Source organism: Symphalangus syndactylus, chromosome X (genome assembly GCF_028878055.3).
Source record: "Symphalangus syndactylus isolate Jambi chromosome X, NHGRI_mSymSyn1-v2.1_pri, whole genome shotgun sequence".
NCBI lineage: Eukaryota > Metazoa > Chordata > Mammalia > Primates > Hylobatidae > Symphalangus > Symphalangus syndactylus.
This window is the reverse complement of record NC_072447.2, coordinates 132,623,369-132,644,492: the sequence shown is the minus strand read 5'-3', so window position 1 is coordinate 132,644,492 and position 21,124 is coordinate 132,623,369. Positions and strand designations below refer to the sequence as shown.

At 40.1% G+C, this 21,124-nt stretch overlaps 1 protein-coding gene and 1 long non-coding RNA gene across 7 annotated transcripts in view; both read right to left on the bottom strand.

The window, feature by feature from the left end:
* Positions 1–777: 777 nt before the first annotated feature.
* The window catches only part of LOC134736001 (uncharacterized), a 327,078-nt gene continuing 306,731 nt past the window's right edge, over positions 778–21,124 (bottom strand). The window contains exon 2 of the long non-coding RNA XR_010119618.1: positions 778–1,593. This is a non-coding gene — a long non-coding RNA (uncharacterized lncRNA). The remainder of the gene's footprint in view (positions 1,594–21,124) is intronic.
* OCRL (OCRL inositol polyphosphate-5-phosphatase) overlaps positions 778–21,124 on the bottom strand; it is a 50,985-nt gene continuing 30,638 nt past the window's right edge. For 2 of the 6 annotated variants that reach the window (XM_055267824.2, XM_055267827.2), the window contains 9 exons: positions 18,381–18,491; positions 17,569–17,734; positions 17,078–17,313; positions 8,966–8,989; positions 6,204–6,320; positions 5,059–5,143; positions 4,308–4,435; positions 3,367–3,478; positions 778–3,177 (listed from right to left, as the gene is read on the bottom strand). In XM_055267824.2, coding sequence (XP_055123799.1) covers positions 3,053–3,177; positions 3,367–3,478; positions 4,308–4,435; positions 5,059–5,143; positions 6,204–6,320; positions 8,966–8,989; positions 17,078–17,313; positions 17,569–17,734; positions 18,381–18,491 — 1,104 coding nt within the window. In that variant the 3' untranslated portion in view covers positions 778–3,052. Of the gene's footprint in view, positions 3,178–3,366; positions 3,479–4,307; positions 4,436–4,481; positions 4,899–5,015; positions 5,144–6,203; positions 6,321–8,965; positions 8,990–17,077; positions 17,314–17,568; positions 17,735–18,380; positions 18,492–21,124 lie in introns of those variants that run through there. The other 4 variants (XM_063634738.1, XM_055267825.2, XM_055267828.2 and 1 more) reach the window with 3 other exon arrangements.

Here is a 21,124-nt window from a genome sequence, read left to right as displayed (position 1 = left end):
GGGTGGGGCTTTGAAAGTTGTTTATGACAACACTGAATCAGCACATTCATCAGGGTGAAGCTCACAGTTGGAGGGAATTGGAAGAGGGCCTTAGTAGAGAAGAAAGCTCCAGCTGAGGCTTCTTCAGTCTCAAAGGGAATGGAATCAGAATCCACAAATACATAATGGAGATTGGCAGGGAAGCACTGGCACCATGCTCAAATCAGGGGTTTCCTCCAAAAGTGTTAGGCAGTTCAGATTAGAACAACAAAAAAGTACTAAATTTATGGACTTGATCACCCCAAGAAGTCATAAAAGTTCAAAACTGGTTTTCAAAAGCTGCAAAATAGGATTATGTGAAAACAAGCTCTTTGGGGAGGCGCGTCTAAACTACTGAGACTACTGAGCAGGGGTAGCTGGGTTCTCCCCAGATGTGTATCTTAGGGTTTGTTTCTGGGGCAGGAGGGATCACAAATCTGACCTAGTGTGACATTTACATGCATTAAGAATCAACATCCTTTCCTCTAATTGAGTTGTTTTGTTGCCTGAATCCTTAGGGTTAAAATAAGGGTACTTGGCTGGCCTCTGAGAATATAGGACACCTTTATTAGCCTCTGAAAACGCATGGTTTCTTCTCATCTCTGAGGGTGAATATACTAAGAATTCTTATAAATGGTATTTCCCTGTAAGACAGGTGATGACAGTGCAGGCACACCTGATGGGGACTGCAGTCAAGTCAAATGGAACCCAGTGACACACAGGCCCTCCCTCCTGAGTGCTTCCTCACCAAAATCACACTTTGCTTTTTCACACAACATATATTTATTCAGAAAAAAATCTGCAATAAATTATAATAAAAAAGATGACACGAAACATAGAATCCCACTAGCAGCTTTGCTTAGTGATCAAGACGTTTTTGGGAAATATAACAAACAATTATAGAATAAGAAAACAGTGAAAGGGAGACTAATGCAATGTCACCACATGGATTTGAATCATTTCTTCCCTAAGACAGCAGGTGCAGTCTTTCCCTACCAGCTGAATCTGAAATCCTTACTTCAGAGCAGCTACAAATTAGTACCTTAGAGGACTTGGGAATTACAGGTTGGGGTGCTGGAATAGGCATAGTAGGGAAGCAGATTTCTTCTGTCTAGGTCTACGTCTTGTCTCCTCTACCTAGAGATTGTCTAAAACTCTCAACCCCGTATATGTTCCAGGATGAGCTGAAAAAAGGTCGAGGCAGTACACCAACTTAGTGTTTTGATCTGATGTAGAAAGAGATAGGATACTGCATACATGCAACACAGAGCCTCCACTAACCACACCCTTGATCACCCAAAGATCCCAGGTCAGCGATATGCTAGAAAACAAGCCCAGGAAAGGTATTTCCCTGTGGTATGACCCTACCCCAGTGTCTATCATCTGCCTCTTTTTGTGATCACTTTCTGGCCTTGTGGAGATGACAAACCTGTTCTGCTCTCAGTCTTCCATTAACTAAGTTCAACACCCAGCCCCTGACCTATCATACCTCCAGATCTGTGGCACCAGTAACTTGACTCCTATTGCTTTAACTCTCAATCAGGAAAAGGTTTAGCCATATTGCAGAATACGTACCTTTTTTTTTTTTTCCCAAGAAACGGGGGAAATCACTGGTGGTATCTTGGATATGCTAGAAATGTCATGGAGTCAATGCTCAGGATTGTCCATACAGCCTGTACGTTATGCTCCTTGCAATTAATGTAAACAGGCAAGGGTGGTTGTAACAAAAGAAAACCAGGAGGAACCCAATTGCATCAAGCAGTTTTGCAGTCAGTGGTTGGTGGCTTGTTTGTCAACCAATACAGATTAATTTATTTAAAAAAAGGCTGTACCACAGAGCTTGAATAACTGAAAAGCTCAGAGGGTCATCTTGTATGGGAGAGGTAAGGTGCTTGGTTGGTCCTGTTGGCCAGTCTCTTTATACAACACTGGATATGGTGACTGGGAGCCAAGGGGAGTCTCTGAACCCTTTACGTGCAGGAGCTGGTTGTAGAGCCCAGAGTCAGTCCTGCTGAGGCAGGTGACATCTGCCCTTGGTACTTCAGAAGAGCAGAGAATGGATTCTAACGGTCATCCACGATACCTTTGCTGTGGGAAGGAGCAATAGCTCTAGATGGGCCTGCGTGAGGTACAAGACTCCCTCTTTTACTGTGGGGCCAGTGTTGCTCTGGAGGTGGACGTCTAGGCAGGAGATGGGTCTCAGAGATACCCAGGATTAGTCCTTGTGTAAAATTTGAATAATAACAGGAAAAGGATAGTGGGAAGCAGGACCTGTCAAACATGAATGCTCTCACTCTTCAGATACTCAAAGTGCTTCCATTCTGATTGTGATTCTCTCACATCGATGAGATGCCATCTCTAATAGTCCCTAAAGTTATGCTACTAAATGTGATCTAAGAGAATATGGTTCCACCCAGTGCGGAGCCATGAAAAGGCCAATGTTACAGAGACATAAAGATGCCATTGTAGTAGAAATGCACAAATGCATGTAATAACTGCACGCAGACAGTGAATTCACTGTTGAGGACACCCAAGGAGTCACTAGCCTCACTCAGACTTCGTTCAAAGTGACAGAACGAGGGGAGTGGAGTGCAAAGGAGTGATCCGGGAAGGGGTGGGTCAAAAGTGCAATACAAAGGACTCTAGACAAGTCTCAGCTACAGCAAGTAGTGCTTGTAGGCCTAGAATGGGAACATCTCAGAATCTAGGCCTAGGGTACTAAGGACAATCATGACAATTGGGTAGGAGGGCAACAAACACATTCCTAGGAGTGTAAATACAGATCGTTTTGCCTTATAAAGAGAAAACACAAAAACACCAAAATATGGTAACTTTGGCTTGGCAATATAAGTCTAAAAGTATTTTGCTGTGTAGGATATGGTAAAGAAGGGATCAGGAAACGCTCTTCCTTTTTACCATAAACAGAACTTGAAATTCTGCAACAGACCCTTCCTGTGGCATGACTTTTTAAATCATTCTGAAATACTTGGAGCCCGAGATCGTCTGCTTCTAGAATATGAGAATAGTAAAAGCCTTAGTCTTCTTCGCTCCCAAGCAGAAAGCCCAGAAGGAACTGAATAGCACGCTGGCGGTCACTTGGAGTCTGTCTTGCCATAAGGTTGGGTGGAGGCCTCAGGAGAAGACTAGTGAAGAGAGTAGCTAGAAGACGAGAGAAAGACAAGTGGAAACTTTTGTCAGACATAACCTAAGCAAAACTTCAGGGCTGGAGGGCCTGGGGACAAGGAATATTGACTGCCATGTGCCTGCACATGCAGTAAGGTATATACTGGATACAATGCACGAAGAGTATTCTCAACAAACGCCCCGTGTTGCATGAAGCACTCTTACCGATCATGTTGGCATTGACGCTATTGTATTCAGAGAATTTTAAGAGTTCTCGAAGGAATGCCATCAAGTAACGGAAAACATTTCTATGGCATCTCGGAAGCTGGGAGATCACCTGTTTTTAAAAATAGGGGTAGGCAGTGAGAAAAACAGGTGGAAGATGAAAGTAAGAGGAACTTACAGCTGCTGTAATAGTAGTCTATAATCCAACCCTTGCAGGACCCATTTCATCTGTCTAACTTCTATTATCTCCTCATGGTCAACACAACACCTTCCAAATTATAACTTCAAAGTAAGAGCGGCCGTGCTGTTTGGTCCCTGTCCACTCAAGGACCAGGCCACGTGGTCATCACACATTCACACGCACACCCTGCCTCACAATAGGTCGGTGTTCATCTGCTCTTTTCCCATTTCTGCAGGCACGTAGCCACGGCACCTACGAGCTGAATGGTTTTCCGTTCTTTTTTGTTTGAATGGTTTTCTTTACATGTCACTTAGCATGGATGGGGACTCCTCCCAATACTCACTAGTCCAATTCACAGGTACTCTCAGCTACTGTGCATTAAAATCATTTCAGGATTAAAAACACACACCAAGAAGAGAAAAAGAAGAAAGGCTCCCAAGTGTCACCCACCCTTCCTGGTAATATCAGCAAGAATTCCACGTACAATCAGCTTCAACAATTTACCCCAGAGTAGAGGGATCCACCCCACTATGTTTTCTGTAAACAGAAATAGGCCAGTGGGAAAAAGGTGGCAAATACCATAGGAAACAACACAACCTAAAATTTAAGGGTAGCAACTCTCAATGTTGGTGTCCTGCCATTAATAACAGATGCAGACCCATCCTACCAGACAGCTGGCTGCCTATCTGGCTCTGTAAAACTGATGACTTCTCTATGGGGGAATCTGTGTCAAACACATCCCCAGGTCAGTAGAACCCACCTGTCGGCAGATCCGGGGATCATGAGCAGAGTCAAGACATCGCTGATACAGCTCGTAACAGATGACTGGCTCTGGCAGGGCTTCCAAGAAAATGAGCAGTGCTTCGGCCACAGAGTGGTTGCTGCCAGCTGAATCAACTTAAGTCAAGGGAAAGGGGCTCCAGGAGAAAGGCCACACAGACCCCTGACGAGCTCCTTTCCTCAAGCTCCTACAGGGACTGTTTCCCTCCTCTTATTCGGGGGCACATTGATCCTAATGGGGGTTTGATATTTTATTGATTCAAGTGCCCTGCAGCTGAGTTGTTACAGAATTGGTCAAAGACTCTTGGCAGCTTTGGCCCAGCTTCAGGGTCAGGGGAATATAGCCTGCAGAGTGACAGTTGACACTGGAGCAGTCCTATAAACCAGGTGCCCATGTTTCCCATCCTTCTCCCTGCCCTGTCAACAGTACGTGTGGTGGCAGGAGTGACTGATCACCTGAAGGAGAATAGTACCAGTCCTGTGGCTTCTATGTCCCATGCTTTTAAGTCATTGTTATCTACCCCTTGCTTCCTTTTAGTAAGAGCTGGATATGGAAAGAGGTCAAAAGTTCCTGAAAGGAAATGAGAAACAAGTGGATAGTCAGTGGTTATCTTAAAATAAAAGATATTACAAAGAAAATACATATAGAACCACAAAAATCAAATATAGGTGCAAAGAAGAGTTTGACCAAGTACTCATCCAGCTTCTTAAGCTTTGGTCGCAAAGGATACGGATTGTCTCAGGAATGCTGGTATCCAGACAATCAATGATCTGCTGGAGCTCTTCCTGCATTCCAGGGGTCTGGAACAGGTCCTCCTACCAAAGAAGTCAGAATGAAGGGACAGGCAAGATAATCACTCCTGAGGTTATGATGATTACCCAAGGATCAGAAGAGCAGCAGGAAGCAAAAGGGAAGGGTAGTATGTGTGTTAATAATTACAAATGGAGGTGTGAAAATAACACATTTTTCCTTTAGCATTTCTCTAATCCGTGTGAAATGTTATTTCAAATAGGAAAATGATCTTTTCAAAGGTTTTAGCCTATACCTAATAAGGCAGGGGACTAGATGGCTAGAGCAGGAAACCAGGTGTTCCAATTCTAGCCTCCTTTTAAATTTTTTTTTATAGAGATGGGGATTCACCATGTTGCCCAGGCTGGTCTCAAACTCCTGAGCTCAAGCAATGCGCCTGTCTCTGCCTCCCAAAATGCTGGGATTACAGGTATGAGCCACCGTGCCTGGCCTACTCGCAGCCTCTTGACAAGAAGCAGAAGGCAGAGTCCAAACAGAATAACCACATTCAAATACTAGTACTACTGAATGCTGGGGAAGAAGGAAATCGCATGCTCATACTAAACCTTGCTTTCAAGTTACATTATTCTTCAGGAGGTAAGAGAACATTACCTTTCAATTCAGTCCCAAGAAATGTCTCTTTTGGGGGCGAATGAGTTGGGGTGGCATTTTAGATAGGATTTAAAAGAAAAATTAGGACCAAGTTAAAAAATGGGTTAAAATCTGCTTTGGATTTTAAAATCTCTAATGCCTACATGACTCATAGCCAAAGTAGGCATTATAGACTCAGGTGTGCAGCTGTCCAGGGAAAACGAGAGAGTAGCCAGGAGACAGGTGCTCTTAATTTGGCCCTGGCTCTGCCACGACTACACTTAGGCCTTGGTCTTAGTAAATAACTTAGCTTTACATGCTTCAGCTGTGACATCTGTGACTAGGGACACTTCCACCCACCCAGTCAATCGGACAGTGCCACTGTGTGCAGGTAGCTTGGGAAAGTTAAAAGCGCTATGCTGATGTGAGGTGTTATGATTTCCTATAGTAGTTACACACCTTCCAAAGTTGTAGGGAAGGTCTACTCTCACTTACTTGGTGACAGGCGTATTTGAATAGGTGATCTACTAGAAGCCAGATCTCCTTGGGGACCTGAAGGGGTCTCTCGCTGGCACCTTCCTCCAAAGGAACCATTTGCAGAAGGGATTTCTCCTAATAGATGGAAAAGTATGAGAATCAAAGGGGTCTCAGAATAAAGACTTTGGTGTATAACTTAAAAGTCCTTCAAATTCTGGTCATGCAGGTACAATGTGATCTTCATCTCTTAAGATTTTCCATTTCTTCTCATTGGGGACACCCCTGGTCAGAAGGCACTTGATAGCAAGTCCCATAGTTAAAGGATGTCGTTTCCTAAATGCTTCACTTAATTGTTCTGCATTTCATTTGCGTTTATGATGTTTATTACGTGGATGCCTTGTGTTTAAATCCTTTCAAAGGTGACACTGAGAACCAGTGCTCTGGTGATACAACCACAGTGGAGTCCATACAGCACTGGTGACTTGGGGACTATTAAATTACAACTGTCAATATAGTAGTTTGAGAGATCAGGGTCTACACTTAGGTTTCTGTTTATTTCTAACTTACTCTTCCTTCAGGTCTTACCACAGATACTGTTGTTTGTTTTCAATGTTGATTTAAACGAGCTTCTTTGATTTTCAGGAATTAAAGACAATTCTCCACAACATTAGACCCACATATGTAAATACTTCAGGCTTGATGGAAGTTCTAATCTTAAGGTGCTAAAACTCATAAGCCTTAAGGTCCAAAAATAGTAAACTGCATACAGCTAAGCAAGAGGCAGAAATCCATGAAAAGTTTAAGGTCTGAGTCCAGAAGTTACAGTCTCTAAGAATAGCTCAGCCAAGATTTCTAGGGGCTTTTACTCCTTTCATCTATCTTTCTACTATCTGTTATATTCTTCTGAAAGAATTTTGTAAGAGAAAAACCCAGAAGTGACATAAATTAAATCAATCACTATATGTGAATTGGAAATGGCTAGGAAATAAACTCAGTTATCTTAGGTTCATGTAGTCAAACATAAATTACATGAAAAAATGTTTGAAATAGTAAAGCATCTGAAGGCACCCTTCATAAAAATCCCAGTGGAGAGAACCATGACCAATTTTTTTGCATCCTCCCCCCTCCCCCGCCTCTAGCTTGAGGTCATATATATTCTGTATGTTTAACTAAGAAATTCTTGCCTAACATTGTGCAACTTGTGAATTCCATCCACAACCCCCAGTCACGTAGCTTTAAAAAAAAAAAAAAAAAAAGGAGCATGTCACTACTTTGACAGAGACCACATACACTACAGCCGAGCTGAGGTCTCTTCTTAACATTGTGTTCTTTAACAAGCACTGATGACCTTTAAAAGCTGCTGTGCCTTTCTAAGGGAATAAGAAAGAGAAGGGAGTGTGACAGTTGGTTACCATTTAAAATCTTTTTTTTTTTTTTCACATTCAGTTTGCTTCCTTTCTTTCCCTGGGATTCTATCACTTGATATTCATGTTCCTAATAGTTGCCAGAATGTCTATCAATGGCTCATCCATTTACTTCTTTCCAGTTGCAAATATCAAATCCAGGCATCCACATGGTATTTGAGCCAAAACACTGTCCATCATGCACTCTGCTAACTCTCTGGACGAAATGCAGCACGTGTACTGATTCTTTAGCAGATGCCTCCAAACTTGCCATATAGAAATTATGCAGCACTGATTCATGTAGTTTTTAAAAAGCCTGACATCCAACTGGAGCTTTTCCTGTACTAAGGCATTAAGGCAACACAAGGCACTGTCTCAGATAAAAAGACAGCACATGGACTGCTCTTAACAGGGAAGGGCTAGGAAGCACAGCTGTCTCAAACCTTGGTGGTTTAAAAAGGTTAATAAAATGTCAGTAGATTATATACACCATCCACTATTCATTTTCAAATTCCTGTATGATAATATGGAATGCCACAGTTGTGTCTCCAAAGTCTAGAGAAAGATCATGCACAAGAAACAATACTTGAATAATTTCACAAATTATCCTGAACTCTAATTTTCAAAGGAAAACCAAGGTACTTTGTCTTCTTTCAACAAGACACATTCAGCGCCTGATAAGCCCACACTCGGTAACCTTACTTAGTGTTAATAACTAAAGCATGAAAACAGTATACCATCCCCATCATCAAAAGGCATTAAATTCCACCAAGTGGGTAGGGTGTATGACTTCAGCAAGTTTTTCAACCTCTCTGGGCCTTGGTTGTCTCATCTATTAGAATGGAGAAAATACCTTACCCTGTCTGAAGGTAGAGGCCTGAACCAGATGATCTTTTATGATCTTGTTCAGGTCCACGATTCTATTCTATGCTCTATTTCTTGATCATATCTGTGTATTTTTTTCTGAAATTAATTGCTATGATCATTAACCTCAAATCATTTTTAATGCAACAGAAAGCTACTTCTTCAGGTTTTATTGTCATTGGAAATGGAGGACAGCTAACTGGTACCCCCCTCCAATTCATGAGCATTCAGATACATCAAGACGGCTCTGTAGTTACTTCTCATTTCAAAAATACAAATCTAGAACCTTGAGTCCTACTGTTTTTATGTACTGAGTCTCAATGACTTGACTGCTACAGTAAATATCTTTCCTGTACTTCAAACACACTTAAGGACAGCTGGCAGGACTTGAGGGGAGTCTCACCAAGTCAGAGGTCTCTGATATAGGAATGCCTAGGGACAAATTCCAGGGACCACAGTAAAGTGTTAATCAAGCACAGGGAAACTCTCATAACCACCAATGGATTGCATTACCTTTTCTAGGAAGCTGTCTTCTTCCTGAGAGCGGAGCAGGAAAAGAAAGTCATTGACAGACAGAATATGATTAGAATTAATTTACAGAATTAGAAACAGATCAGTATTAGAACTCACTATCTTACCAGATATACATGCTTTAAACAGCTTTGAATTCTTCAAATAAATTATGATTGTTGAAAATGAAATACATTTTTCATACACAAAGTACTCTACTATACATTTTAAATTTTTGTGCAGTTTGAGAATATCACTCAAGAAATATGTGCAGTTCTACACTTCAGTGCCCTTTGGCATCTGCCAACTGACCCAGCCAAATGCCCCTGATGTCTCTTCCTGTCTGCTGCTTGGAGGCAGGTGCATTGAGATATATACCTCAATGAAAGAATATGGCTGTGGGCCCAACAGTGGCCATCTGGAAGGAGACGGTAAACCACTCTACTTTCCATTTTCATTCTTCTCACCCCAGCCAGTCTCCTAAGCAGCATCCCAGATTCCTTTCTATCTCCTCATACCTACTCCCCTCCTTAAAGGCCCCCAGAGTGCCCAGATTTGAAGGTCCTCCTGAACTATAAATGAATTTCATTTCAGACCTTTGTGGATCAGAAGATCCATCATTATCCCATTTTTATTTTCCTATTGGGCATAAGAGAAAAAAGAGAGGCAGGGGATAGGTAAGAAGGTATCTTTTTAATCTTCCTATCTTTTATGCTGTTATTACAATCCAATAATAATAGCAGCCATGATAACTACCACCACCACTTAGGGAGCATCTGTCATGTACCAGGAACTGTGCAAAGTGCTTATATACAGTCATTTAATCTGTACACATGTGCAAAGTAGATATTATTCTCATTTTACAGATGAAGAAACTGAGGCTCTGAAAGCTTAAATTATTTGCCCAAGGCCACACTCACTATTAGGTAGTAAGTGGCTGAATCAGGAATGGATCCCAGGTCTGACCAACTCCACAGTCATTATCACAATGTTCCGTTAGACAATTCAAAAAGGACAATGTGACTGCTTCCTGGACAGAGAGGTAGAGGAAAACTGTGAGAATGTATTCTCCATAACAGGCTAAGAACAGTGAGAAACCCCACTTAAAAGACAGTGTGGTTAATGGAAAGAGTATAGGCACTGGTGTTGGACAGAGTTGGGTACAAATCTTCGTTCCACCTCTTGGCAATTTTGTATAGCCCTCACACAAGTTACCAAACTTCATAGAGCCTCAGTTTCTTCATCTCTAAAATAGGGATAGTAATATTTACCTTGAAGCAGCCTAAAACCAACGGGTGATGGGGAAGTATGCCAGCAGAAGGTCTGGGTTCCTCAAAGTTCCTCATACCTCCCCAGTGACTCCCAACCTGGATTGTTTAGAATCTGACTATGGACCACTAAGCACTCAAGTCTAAATTACATGTCTTAGTTCTGATAGGTAAAAGGAGAAATCCCAATCTTACTGTCTGAGATGCACGGGAGCTGGGAGTGGAGAGGGAGGAGGAAAAGCATGTGGTCCCTGGCATTCCTAGTGGTAATACTGAATGCATTCCTCCCAGACTACTGCTATCCATGGGGATTAGGCATTTTAATATTGGTAGATACTTCACAAATTAAACATGCTTTTGTGGGTTTATCTAGACTCTTAAATATCACATGAAATAAAGCAATTAGAATAATGGTCTTTATAAGGTACATATTTATAGTACTATAATTACAATACCTTTTAATGTCAAGTTGATTTTGAATGCCCAACATCTGATACAATTTTAGACTAGAACCTCTTGTAAAATTTAGGACCTGTTATCAAATGAAGAATCTATCTGACACATTTTATATTTTTCCTCCCATGAATATCTAATACATGATATGAATAAAACTAGAGGCCGGGCGCGGTGGCTCACGCTTGTAATCCCAGCACTTTGGGAGGCCGAGGTGGGCGGATCACAAGGTCAGGAGATCGAGACCACGGTGAAACCCCGTCTCTACTAAAAAATACAAAAAATTAGCCGGGCGTGGTGGCGGGCGCCTGTAGTCCCAGCTACTCGGAGAGGCTGAGGCAGGAGAATGGCGTGAACCTGGGACGCGGAGCTTGCAGTGAGCCGAGATTGTGCCACTGCACTCCAGCCTGGGCGACAGAGCAAGACTCCGTCTCAAAAAAAAAAAAAAAAAAAAAAAAAACTAGACAGAGATTTTGTATACTAACCTGTCGAACCAGGCTCTCAAAAAAGTTTTCTTTAAGCAGCAGCCAACCTCCGGTACAAGGCATTGTGCTAAAATGCCTTTGCAGGGGAAGGCAATGAGAAATGAGGATAAAGGAGAAAGACCTGGTTTGTCCCTGACTCTGATTTGCAACTGAGTTGGGGGTGAGGAGTTCCAGAGTTTACAGACTGGAATTGTTATAATTCATGAATACGAGTTCTCAATAAATCATTGCTAGCCTTTTGAAAGACTCACAGAATTTTAAAGGGTAGAGATGGGGAGAGAATATTACAAGTGGAAGAGGCAGAAATAAAAGGCACAGAGACAGTAAATCACAAATTGATATTAGGAAGAAGTTAGTCATCTGTTTGTGGGGGGCATGGAGAATGCCAAGAAAAATAGTGTGAAATAAATATGAAAAGGTATGTTGAAGTCAGACTTGGGAGGACCTTGCATGACAGATTAAGGCATCTGGATTGTATTCAGCAGGCATGGGGAAGCCACTGACTACCTTTAAGCAAGGAAGTGATAGGCCCCAAAGCAGTAGTACAGAAAGATCAATCTGACAGCCCTGAATAGGAAAAAATGAAGGGCAGAGACAGAGAGAGAGAGAGAGAGACAGTGAGAAAGACAAAGGGATCATTCAAAGGCTACCGAGGTAGGTCAAGCAGAAGGTAAACATCTCAATAATGGAAAATTTTATATATATATATATATATATATATATATACACACACACACACACACAGGTGTATATATATATATATATATATATATATACAATTTCTAAGTATATATATTAAAGGGTATATTATATATATATAAAATAAAAGATATATACATACACTTACAAATGAATGAAAACAAGAAAAAATTCTGAAAGAATCAAAAGGACTTTGATTAAATACTGATGGAGGGACAAGAGATTTACTTCTCTAGGTACAGGCACAAAGAAACAACATAGAAATTACATTGAATTCAACCTTGGTCTCAATTTTGAAAACAGAAGCATCACTTAACCTTTATTTGTAAACAGCTTACTCCTATAATAATCCTAAGGTTTCTACTATGAATCACTTAGTTCAACCAATTTTAAAGAGCAGAGATGCCCACTCTCTGCAAAAGGCTATATATGGATTACATTCAAAAAGGGAACTTAGTTCAGGATTTCCCCAGTGGGACAACACTGGCACATAGCAAATACAATGCAAATCATTCTTTACCCCAACATTCACCCTCAGAAGACTGTTCCCCGTGGTAAGTGCAGCTAAAATAATATAAAAGAGTCAATTAGAGGTGGAAGATCCAAATTTAAAAATAAAAAGCATAGCCGGGCATGGTGGCTCACACCTGTAATCCCAGCACCTTGGGAGGCCGAGGCGGGTGGATCACCTGAGGTCAGGTGTTCAAGACCAGCCTGGCCAATACAGTAAAACCCCATCTCTACTAAAAACGCAAAAATTAGCCAGGCGTGGTGGTGTGCGCCTGTAGTCCCAGCTACTTGGGAGGCTGAGGCAGGAGAATCACTTGAACTGGGAGATGGAGGTTGCAGTGAGCCGAGACCATGACATTGCACTCCAGCCAGGGCAACAAGAGCGAATCTCCATCTCAAAAATAAATAAATAAATAGCTGAAAACTGAATGGAAAATGAAGTTCTAAAAAGGATTAGTTCATATGACATAGAGAAGAAATACAAGCCATATATTTAACAGAGTAAGAAATGGATGGTTAGATTAGTAAGACAAAGTAAAAACATAGTGAAAAAAACACTATGGACAAATTAACAAGTTATTCCTGTTATTTCAAATTTTTGATATTGTTCCCCCAACAGATATGTCCCCAAGCAAATATAGTTTCTCTACCCATCCCTCAACTTTTTTCATCTCTGTATTTACAACTTAGCCATATCTGGCAAGTTCAAGTCTTGTCTCCTTTCAATTAGTCCATTCTACAAGCAACACCAGAATGTTCTTCCAACTATATCAATTTGCAACCTCATACTAATCAGCAAACCCTTCTGATGGTTCTAGATACCCTCTGGCTCAAGCATAAACTTATCTATTGACTTCAAGACTCTCTACCACCCACCCCATTCCACCTAACCAGCTTCATACATTCTTATCTTTGATCTTCACTTGTCCCAGGGAAATTGTACAGTTTTTCATACATGGTCTTTTCACTTTCACCTTCTACCCTTTATTCAAGATGTCCCTTAAGCCTGGAAGAGCCTGCTCACCCACTATATTAATACGTGTTTCCTAAGTACTTGGACTTGACAGAAAATACTTCTATAACTAACCCCAAATCACCTTCCTAGTTCACTTTATTCTTATGTGCTAAACTTATTTCTCAGTCATGTTAATGTTACATGTATCAAATATTCATTAAAATGAAAACAGGCTGATTCTGATTTCTACAGGGATTAGCTGGTCAGTCAATAAGCTTTTATAGCATATAAGGGCTTGAATAAACAACATAGGAAAGGAACCTATTGTTAATACAAACTACAACCTTCATAAGTCATTTTAAATGACTTTCCAAAATACTGACTTACCAAGCACACCAGACATTAGCCAGTAAAGGTGGTTAATGTTCAGATTATCTTTAACCAAACTTCCTATTACCATGACTTAAAGTTCAGCCATATTTTACATGCAAAAATACTTTCATCACCACTAAATTATGGGAACTCACATAAATTCCATAATACTTTGTATCCAGTGTGTAATGAATCAATATTGAGGATTATTTGCTACTTAATATTCTAGTTAATATAACAGAAAAATCTATCTTAATTCTGAAAAACAATAAAGATGATTACAAATGGTAGATTTTCATCCGTTTCCCACTTGTGCTAATCTCAACTATTCTAGGAGTGGCAAAGTCACTGTTATGAAAAGGGCTGGAAGGATGAAAAATAATTATGTCAGTTATTTCATTCTGCATTTGGTGGGAAGACAGTGTGGCATAAGGATCTTTCTAAAACAGTGTAAAACAGTACGTAGAAAGACAACACATACACTGAACTCATTTCTGGCTTTACCAAAATTTTAGAGCAAATAATACAACAGAGGGCAGGTACCATTATTAACGGCATCATCTCATGAGATTTGAAATACGATATTGGGTCTTGGGGAAAAAAAACATAAATACTATACCTGAGGAATCATTTCAGAAGGTCAAAATCAAGTCACAACAGAGTGAGAAGGTATTAAAGATGGGGTACTAATTGTTTTTAGATTTCTTGTTTATTGCTCCACAGTAACGCAGGTTGAGTATTGCCAATCCAGAAATCCAAAATGCTCCAAAACTCGAACCTTTTTGAGTACTGTCATGATGATCAAAGGAAATGCTCATTGGAGCATTTCAGATTTCCGATTTCCAGATTAGGGAAGCTGAACTGGTAAGTATATAATGCATATATTTGAAAATCTGAAAAAGATTGAAATCTGAAACACTTTTGGTCCCAAGCATTTTGGATAATGGATAATCAACCTGTATAGATAATTTCCTCATCAATGAGATACAGGAATTTAATAACACTGAAATGCAACAGACTGTGAAAAGAATCAGAACCCTAAATCCTACAAAATAAAAGCTTTAAAAGAAAAATGGCCACACACATACAATTTAATAAAAACTCAGAAAATCTGTAATTAAAAATGATCAGGGTTCTATTATTTTAACCCTGAATCACTTGTGCACAAAAAGAAGGTAAAAGGCTTCCCAAAGAGCCATTCATTCCTCTAATGATTTTGGTTCCTTTCTATTCATGGGCAAACATGGTAAAATTACCTGATAGTATACTTTACATAAAATAAAAACTTTACGCTGGTTGAGCCTCTTCTGGCCAATCCCAGAATATGAAAAACTGCAAAGTTTTTCATATTAATGGCTTTGCAGTTTTTCACATTAATGGCAAAGATATTCTAATATCTTCACTGACTCTGACTAAAAATAAGGGTAGGTTCCTGTTTACATGAAGGCGGAAGGAGAGAGTATAAATGGGATAAGTTTTAAAAAAAAAAAAAACAAGAAGGAAACAACCAGAAGAATTTAGGAAATGGTGGACCCTTGACTGGACATTTGTACTGGACTCCTAAAAAAGTCAATGTCACTAAAGAAAGTGGGAACTGTACTACTCCAATAGAGACTTCAGAGACCTCACCAAATACTATATGAACCCAGATTGGATTTTGGTTTAAAAAAAGGTGTAACAGAAATTCTTGGGACAACTGAAGAAATCTGAATATGGACCGAATGTTAAATGATACTATGGATTACTGTTAGTTTTCGTATACATAATAATGGTATTGTGCTTAAGTGTGCCCTTTTTGTTAAGAGATGCAGGATGAAGTGTTTAGTGGTGAAGTGACATATTACCACTTAATTTTACATGACACAGCAAAAAACATCTGTGTGCATATATGTACAGAAGGCATGTGGGGGTGTGTTGTACTGTTCTTTCCATTTTTCTGCACGTTTGACATTTTTCATAAAAGGTGAAACAAAGAAAGCTGGGAAATTATGTCTGAGATGAAGGAAAGAGGGCATGAGAAATAAAAACAACTTCATCATCCAAAATGTATTCTAAAAGGTGAAAGACTAAAATCTAAAGGACAGAAATATAATGTTAGGAGAAAAACAATTATCATGAAAAACAGCAGAACGGTAGGATATGAATTTCTGAAGAAAATGGTTCTCTCTCAAACAGAGGTAATATACTCAGTCATGAGGGCTCTGGGGAAATAAGTATAATTCCAAGAAAGAATGCCGGGGCTGGACTCAGTGTTTTAATCTGCTATCTGAGTCACAGCTAAAACAATTCCATGGCAACAGAACAGATCGGACTCAGACAAGCCAGCAGCCTGCCCGCTGGTCTAGACCTCCCTGCTAGATACAATCACTCACTCTGGCTAGGCCTAAAGGATCCATGTGAATACTAACGGTAAGGATAACGTATGCTGTCACCTCACCTAATTTTCTTTGGTAAAAAAAACCAAGAATATACTTTTGTAGTCCAAAGAGATTCTGCATAGAATCCAACAATATTTTCATTTAGAAGGAAATTTCTTAATACAATGAACTTTATTACTAAATCAATTTATGTTACTGAAGATAGTAAGTAATTCCTTCATAAAAACATTAATATTATAGCTTGGCTTGGGGGAGAAGTGGGAAAGTCAACCTCCTTTTCTTTCTTAAGCACATCACATCAAATAAGTATCAAATTTCAATGTACATTATAAGCATCTGGAATGCGGATAAAATGCAGATTTGTAGGCTCCATATCCTGAGATTCTGATTCCATTGCCAGAAGTGAGGGTACCTGTAATAAGCACCCCCAGGGATTCTGATTCAAGTACTCCAGGGTTCCAGGATAGTTCTATGCTTCCATAAACAGCAAAGTTTTACTCTGATTAGACATAATGTGATATTAGTGAGGAATACTAAACTGGGAGCCAGGAAATCTGGGTGCTAGATTTGTTACTGATGGTATTTGACTTTGGGCACGTAAATGTCTCTGTGCCTCAGTTTTCTCATATGCTCAGTGAGGATAATTCTGCCTGCCCCACTTAGCATACCTCACGTACATGCTAATTTATACAAAAGTGACTTGAGAGTATGAAGAGCTTAACAAACAAGCATTATATCTTTGAGAGGGGACTCTTTAATCTTATTTGGTGAGCTTAGTATTATCTATTGTACTCCCAACAAGAGCCAACTGCAGATTAGTCCCCCCTCTTTCCTCTTAGGCTTAATCTAATCAAAATAGTGCTAAAGTAACATTCTTATCATTTGACATCCCCCGTGGCCAAAAGAAGACAGAAAGCACAAAGATAATGAGGACGTCACTTAAGTATTGTGAAAATTAAATGTAAAAGAGGTTTATGTCTTGGGACAGTTCTTACCAAGTCTATGAGTTTGGTAACAGGAACTTCTCGGATTGGTCTTTTCATACGGCACAGAGCCTCTAAGGATGTGCCAAAACAACTTGGGAGGTAATTTCCACTGATGGTCAGGAAGTAATCTTTGCCTCGATCCAGGTGAAGGACGAGAATATCTTCGATCTTATCTTCCCCGGAGTTCAGGATGGTTACAGAGTCTTTGCTGACATACACATCAAGAGAAATGTCCACTGTCTCATCTGAAATTAAGAGACGATACATGGTAATAGAAAAACCTCCAGTGGGAAAGCAAAAAGAGTATAAGAACCAAGAGAAAAGTGTCCTCTAAAAAAATCATTAAGCAATGAGGGGGAAGAGACAGGACACACACCAGAGGTATCACCAATATGACAGTAAAGGTAAGAGACATGTGGTTAGAAAACAGAAAGTTAAACCAAGGGGATGGGAGTCATGAGGACATCACCAGCAGAGACAGTGGTAAAGGGAAAACTCACTTGGCTCCAAGTAGCCCTCAAAAGGTTCAGCCCGAAGCCATGGCTTGCAGTACTGGCTGTCATTAAGTTTAGGGATGAAAGAAAAATGGCAGGGAACCTGTCCATTGTTGCTGATCTGGAACTTCTCCTTTTGTAGTTGCCGAAACTTCACATTTTCAAACACAAACTGGGGAATAACAGACAGACACAAACATGCATCACTAGTAGGGGAAGTAAGTCAGTTGGATTATTCCATAGAGGATATGAGGAGTAAGGTAATTGTTAAGCAGGTGTGCAAATGCCATAGACATTCACCAACTGAACCAACTTCACACCATCCACTTGCATGTATTATTATACTCACACCAGCAGGGAAGGAGTTAGGTGGCTCTTGCTACTTCTCCAGGCTACTCTGATCATTCCTAGGATCCTAAGAGGGTAACCCAACCTTGGTTCAGAGTATTCATCCTGTGACCAAGTCCTGGTTTCTGAGATATAAATTAACTAGCAACTCTGAAATATTAAATAAGAGCATCTAACAGCAGAGGGCTTACTATGTGCCGAGTGCTGTTCTGAGAGCTTCGCATGTATTAACTCATGTAATCCTTACAACTACCCCTTAATCCAGAAAAGGAAACTGCGGCTCTGAGCAGGTAAGACACTTGCCTGAGGTCATACATCTACTAAACAGCAGTGCTAGAATTGGAATGGAGGCAGTCTGACTCCAGCGACATAGGCTTAACCACTTTGCTATGTTGCCTTTTCTAAGTAGCAGTTTCTTCTGTGCTAACCACAGTGAGCAGTAGACAGGGAGATCATGTATTTTTGCTCACCTCCCTCCTGCTGAGTTCTAAGGAAGGAAGGAAGTCATTTTCCATTCTGTCCATGATGCGTACACTATCTTCAAAGACTTTCCGGTACCTTCGTTCATCCACAACCTTCACCTGAAAGAAAATGTATCCTCTTTTCAGTCTTATATCCTTCTAGCTCATCTCCCTTGGAGATTATCTAACAATTTAAAACTGGTCATTACAGTAACCATTTAAAATAAACTGTGGTGCAAACAACATCCTCAAACACTTTCTATATCTTGCTTCATCCACAACTTTCACCTGAAAGAAAACAGATCCTTACTTTAGTTTTATGTGCTCTCAACTTTCATATCTCCAAGAGTCTCTAACAATTTTTGAGGTCACTAAAGCAAACACAAATTGAACAAAGCATTATAGAAGCACACGCTTTAAGGTAAAGGTAAGATTAACTGGCTACCGTCCTGTAAAAGTTAAACCCCAACGTTAAGAGCTTGGCAATAATAAATATTTGGGAAGAATATTTTCTTGCTTCATTGTTAAGTTATTTGGTAATGGAAAAAATGTGGTAATTGTGGTAAAAATGATTGCTTGCACTGTACAAAATGACAGTGTCAACACACAGCAATTACTGTTTCTAACAATCATAACTTGGTGAGGTGGCAGAAAATATTATTAAAAAGCTTTTAACTCTATTAGATTCTATGTACAATACCAAGAAGTATAATATCACTGCTCAGATTATGTAATAGCAGAAATATATTAATAAATGGAACCTACAGCCATTTTAGAAAATGGCTGAAACAAAATGTCCTAGACTAGAGTAAAACCATGACAACAGATAAACACATCTCGACCGATAAAAAAATTTTCCACCTGACACAGCACTTTCAGCTTCCTGATATAGCTGTGTTTTTTTCAATATTAAAACTTCATACAAACCAATGCCAAAATTAACATAACTAACAGATTTTAACTTGAGATATTGGTTTCTTTTTTAGACTAGGAAATTTCACAAAAATTCATGTCAAAAAAAATTGATACATACAGCAAAGGTTCTAAAAAGATGTGGAAACAGATGCTGGTGAGGCTGTGGAGAAACAGGAATGCTTTTACACTATTGGTAGGAGTGTAAATTAGTTCAACCATTGTGGAAGACAGTGTGGCGATTCCTCAAGGATCTAGAACCAGAAATACCATTTGACCCAGCAATCCCATTACTCGGTATATACCCAAAAGAATATAAATCATTCTACTATAAAGACACATGCACACATATGTTTACTGCAGCACTACTTACAATAGCAAAGACATGGAACCAACCCAAATGCCCATTAATAATAAGACTTGATAAAGAAAATGTGGTAAATATAAACCATGGAATACTATACAGCCATAAAAAGGAATGAGATCAGGCTGGGCACAGTGGCTCACACCTGTAATCCTAGCACTGTGGGAGGCCAAGGCAGGAGGATCACTAGAGGTCAGGAGTTCGAAACCACCCTGGCCAACACGCTGAAACTCTGTCTCTACTAAAAGTACAAAAAAAAAAAATTAGCCAGGCATGGTGGTAGGTGCCTGTAATCCCAGCCACTTGGGAGGCTGAGGCAGGAGAATCCCTTGAGCCCGGGAGGCGGAGGTTGAAGTGAGCCAAGATTGCACCACTGCACTCCAGCCTGGGCAACAGAGCAAGACTCCACCTCAAAAAATAAATCATGTCCTTTGCAGGGACATGGATGAAGCTGGAAGCCATCATCCTTAGCAAACTAACACAGGAACAGAAAACCAAACACCGCATATTCTCACTCATAGGTGGGAGTTGAAGAATGAGAACACATGGACACAGGGAGGGGAACAACACACACCGGGCCACTCGAGGTAGTGGGGCGAGGGGAAGGAGAGCGTTAAGGTTAAATAGCTAATGCACGTGGGGCTTAAAACCTAGATGATGGGTTGATAGGGGCAGCAAACCAACATGGCACACATACCTATGTAACAAGCCTATACATTCTGCACTTGTATCCCATAACTTAAAGTAAAATAAAAGTTTTTTAAAGTGTTGAAAATAAGAACATCAAAGCTGAGTCAAGTATCTCAGACTGGGGAAGTTTTTCACATATTTGAACTGTAACTCTTAGAGAACCGAGGCTCAAACAATCACTTTACCATCACCAGGGTCCATACTATAGCATTAGGTTAAGATGAATTTTATACTTTTACAAAACTTTGCAACTTTTAATTTCCAAAAGTATTTTGCACATGTCTTTTTATTTTCACAACCTGGAAGGCTACCAAAACAAGGAATATTTTTGTTCTGATAGTTGAGAACATTAAGATACAAAACAATCAACAAACTTGCTCACTGCTACAGTTAATACCAAAGGTGACATCTGGACTAGTTTAAGACTCCTTCCAATATACTAGATATGTGACAGAATCAACTTGAGTATGTCTTAAAAGCACAGCTGCCTGGGCCTACTAATCACAGTCTCTAGGGGTGGGGACACATGCATCCACACTTTTTTTAAAGCTCTCTAAGCAATTCTTACATCCACTGAAGTCGGAGAACCAATGCAACAGATCACAGCACCAAGTGCAATGTTGGAACCCTATTCCAGCTCTAGCTCAGCCAGCCCACAGAAAGTCTTCTGAAATTAATTGGCCACAGTGCACTTGGCTCCTTTGTTAACAGTCATTGGTGCCAATGGTGGTGAAAATGTGGTTTTTAAAGTCTCTAATCATAGCATGCCCAAGAATCCAAAACATGG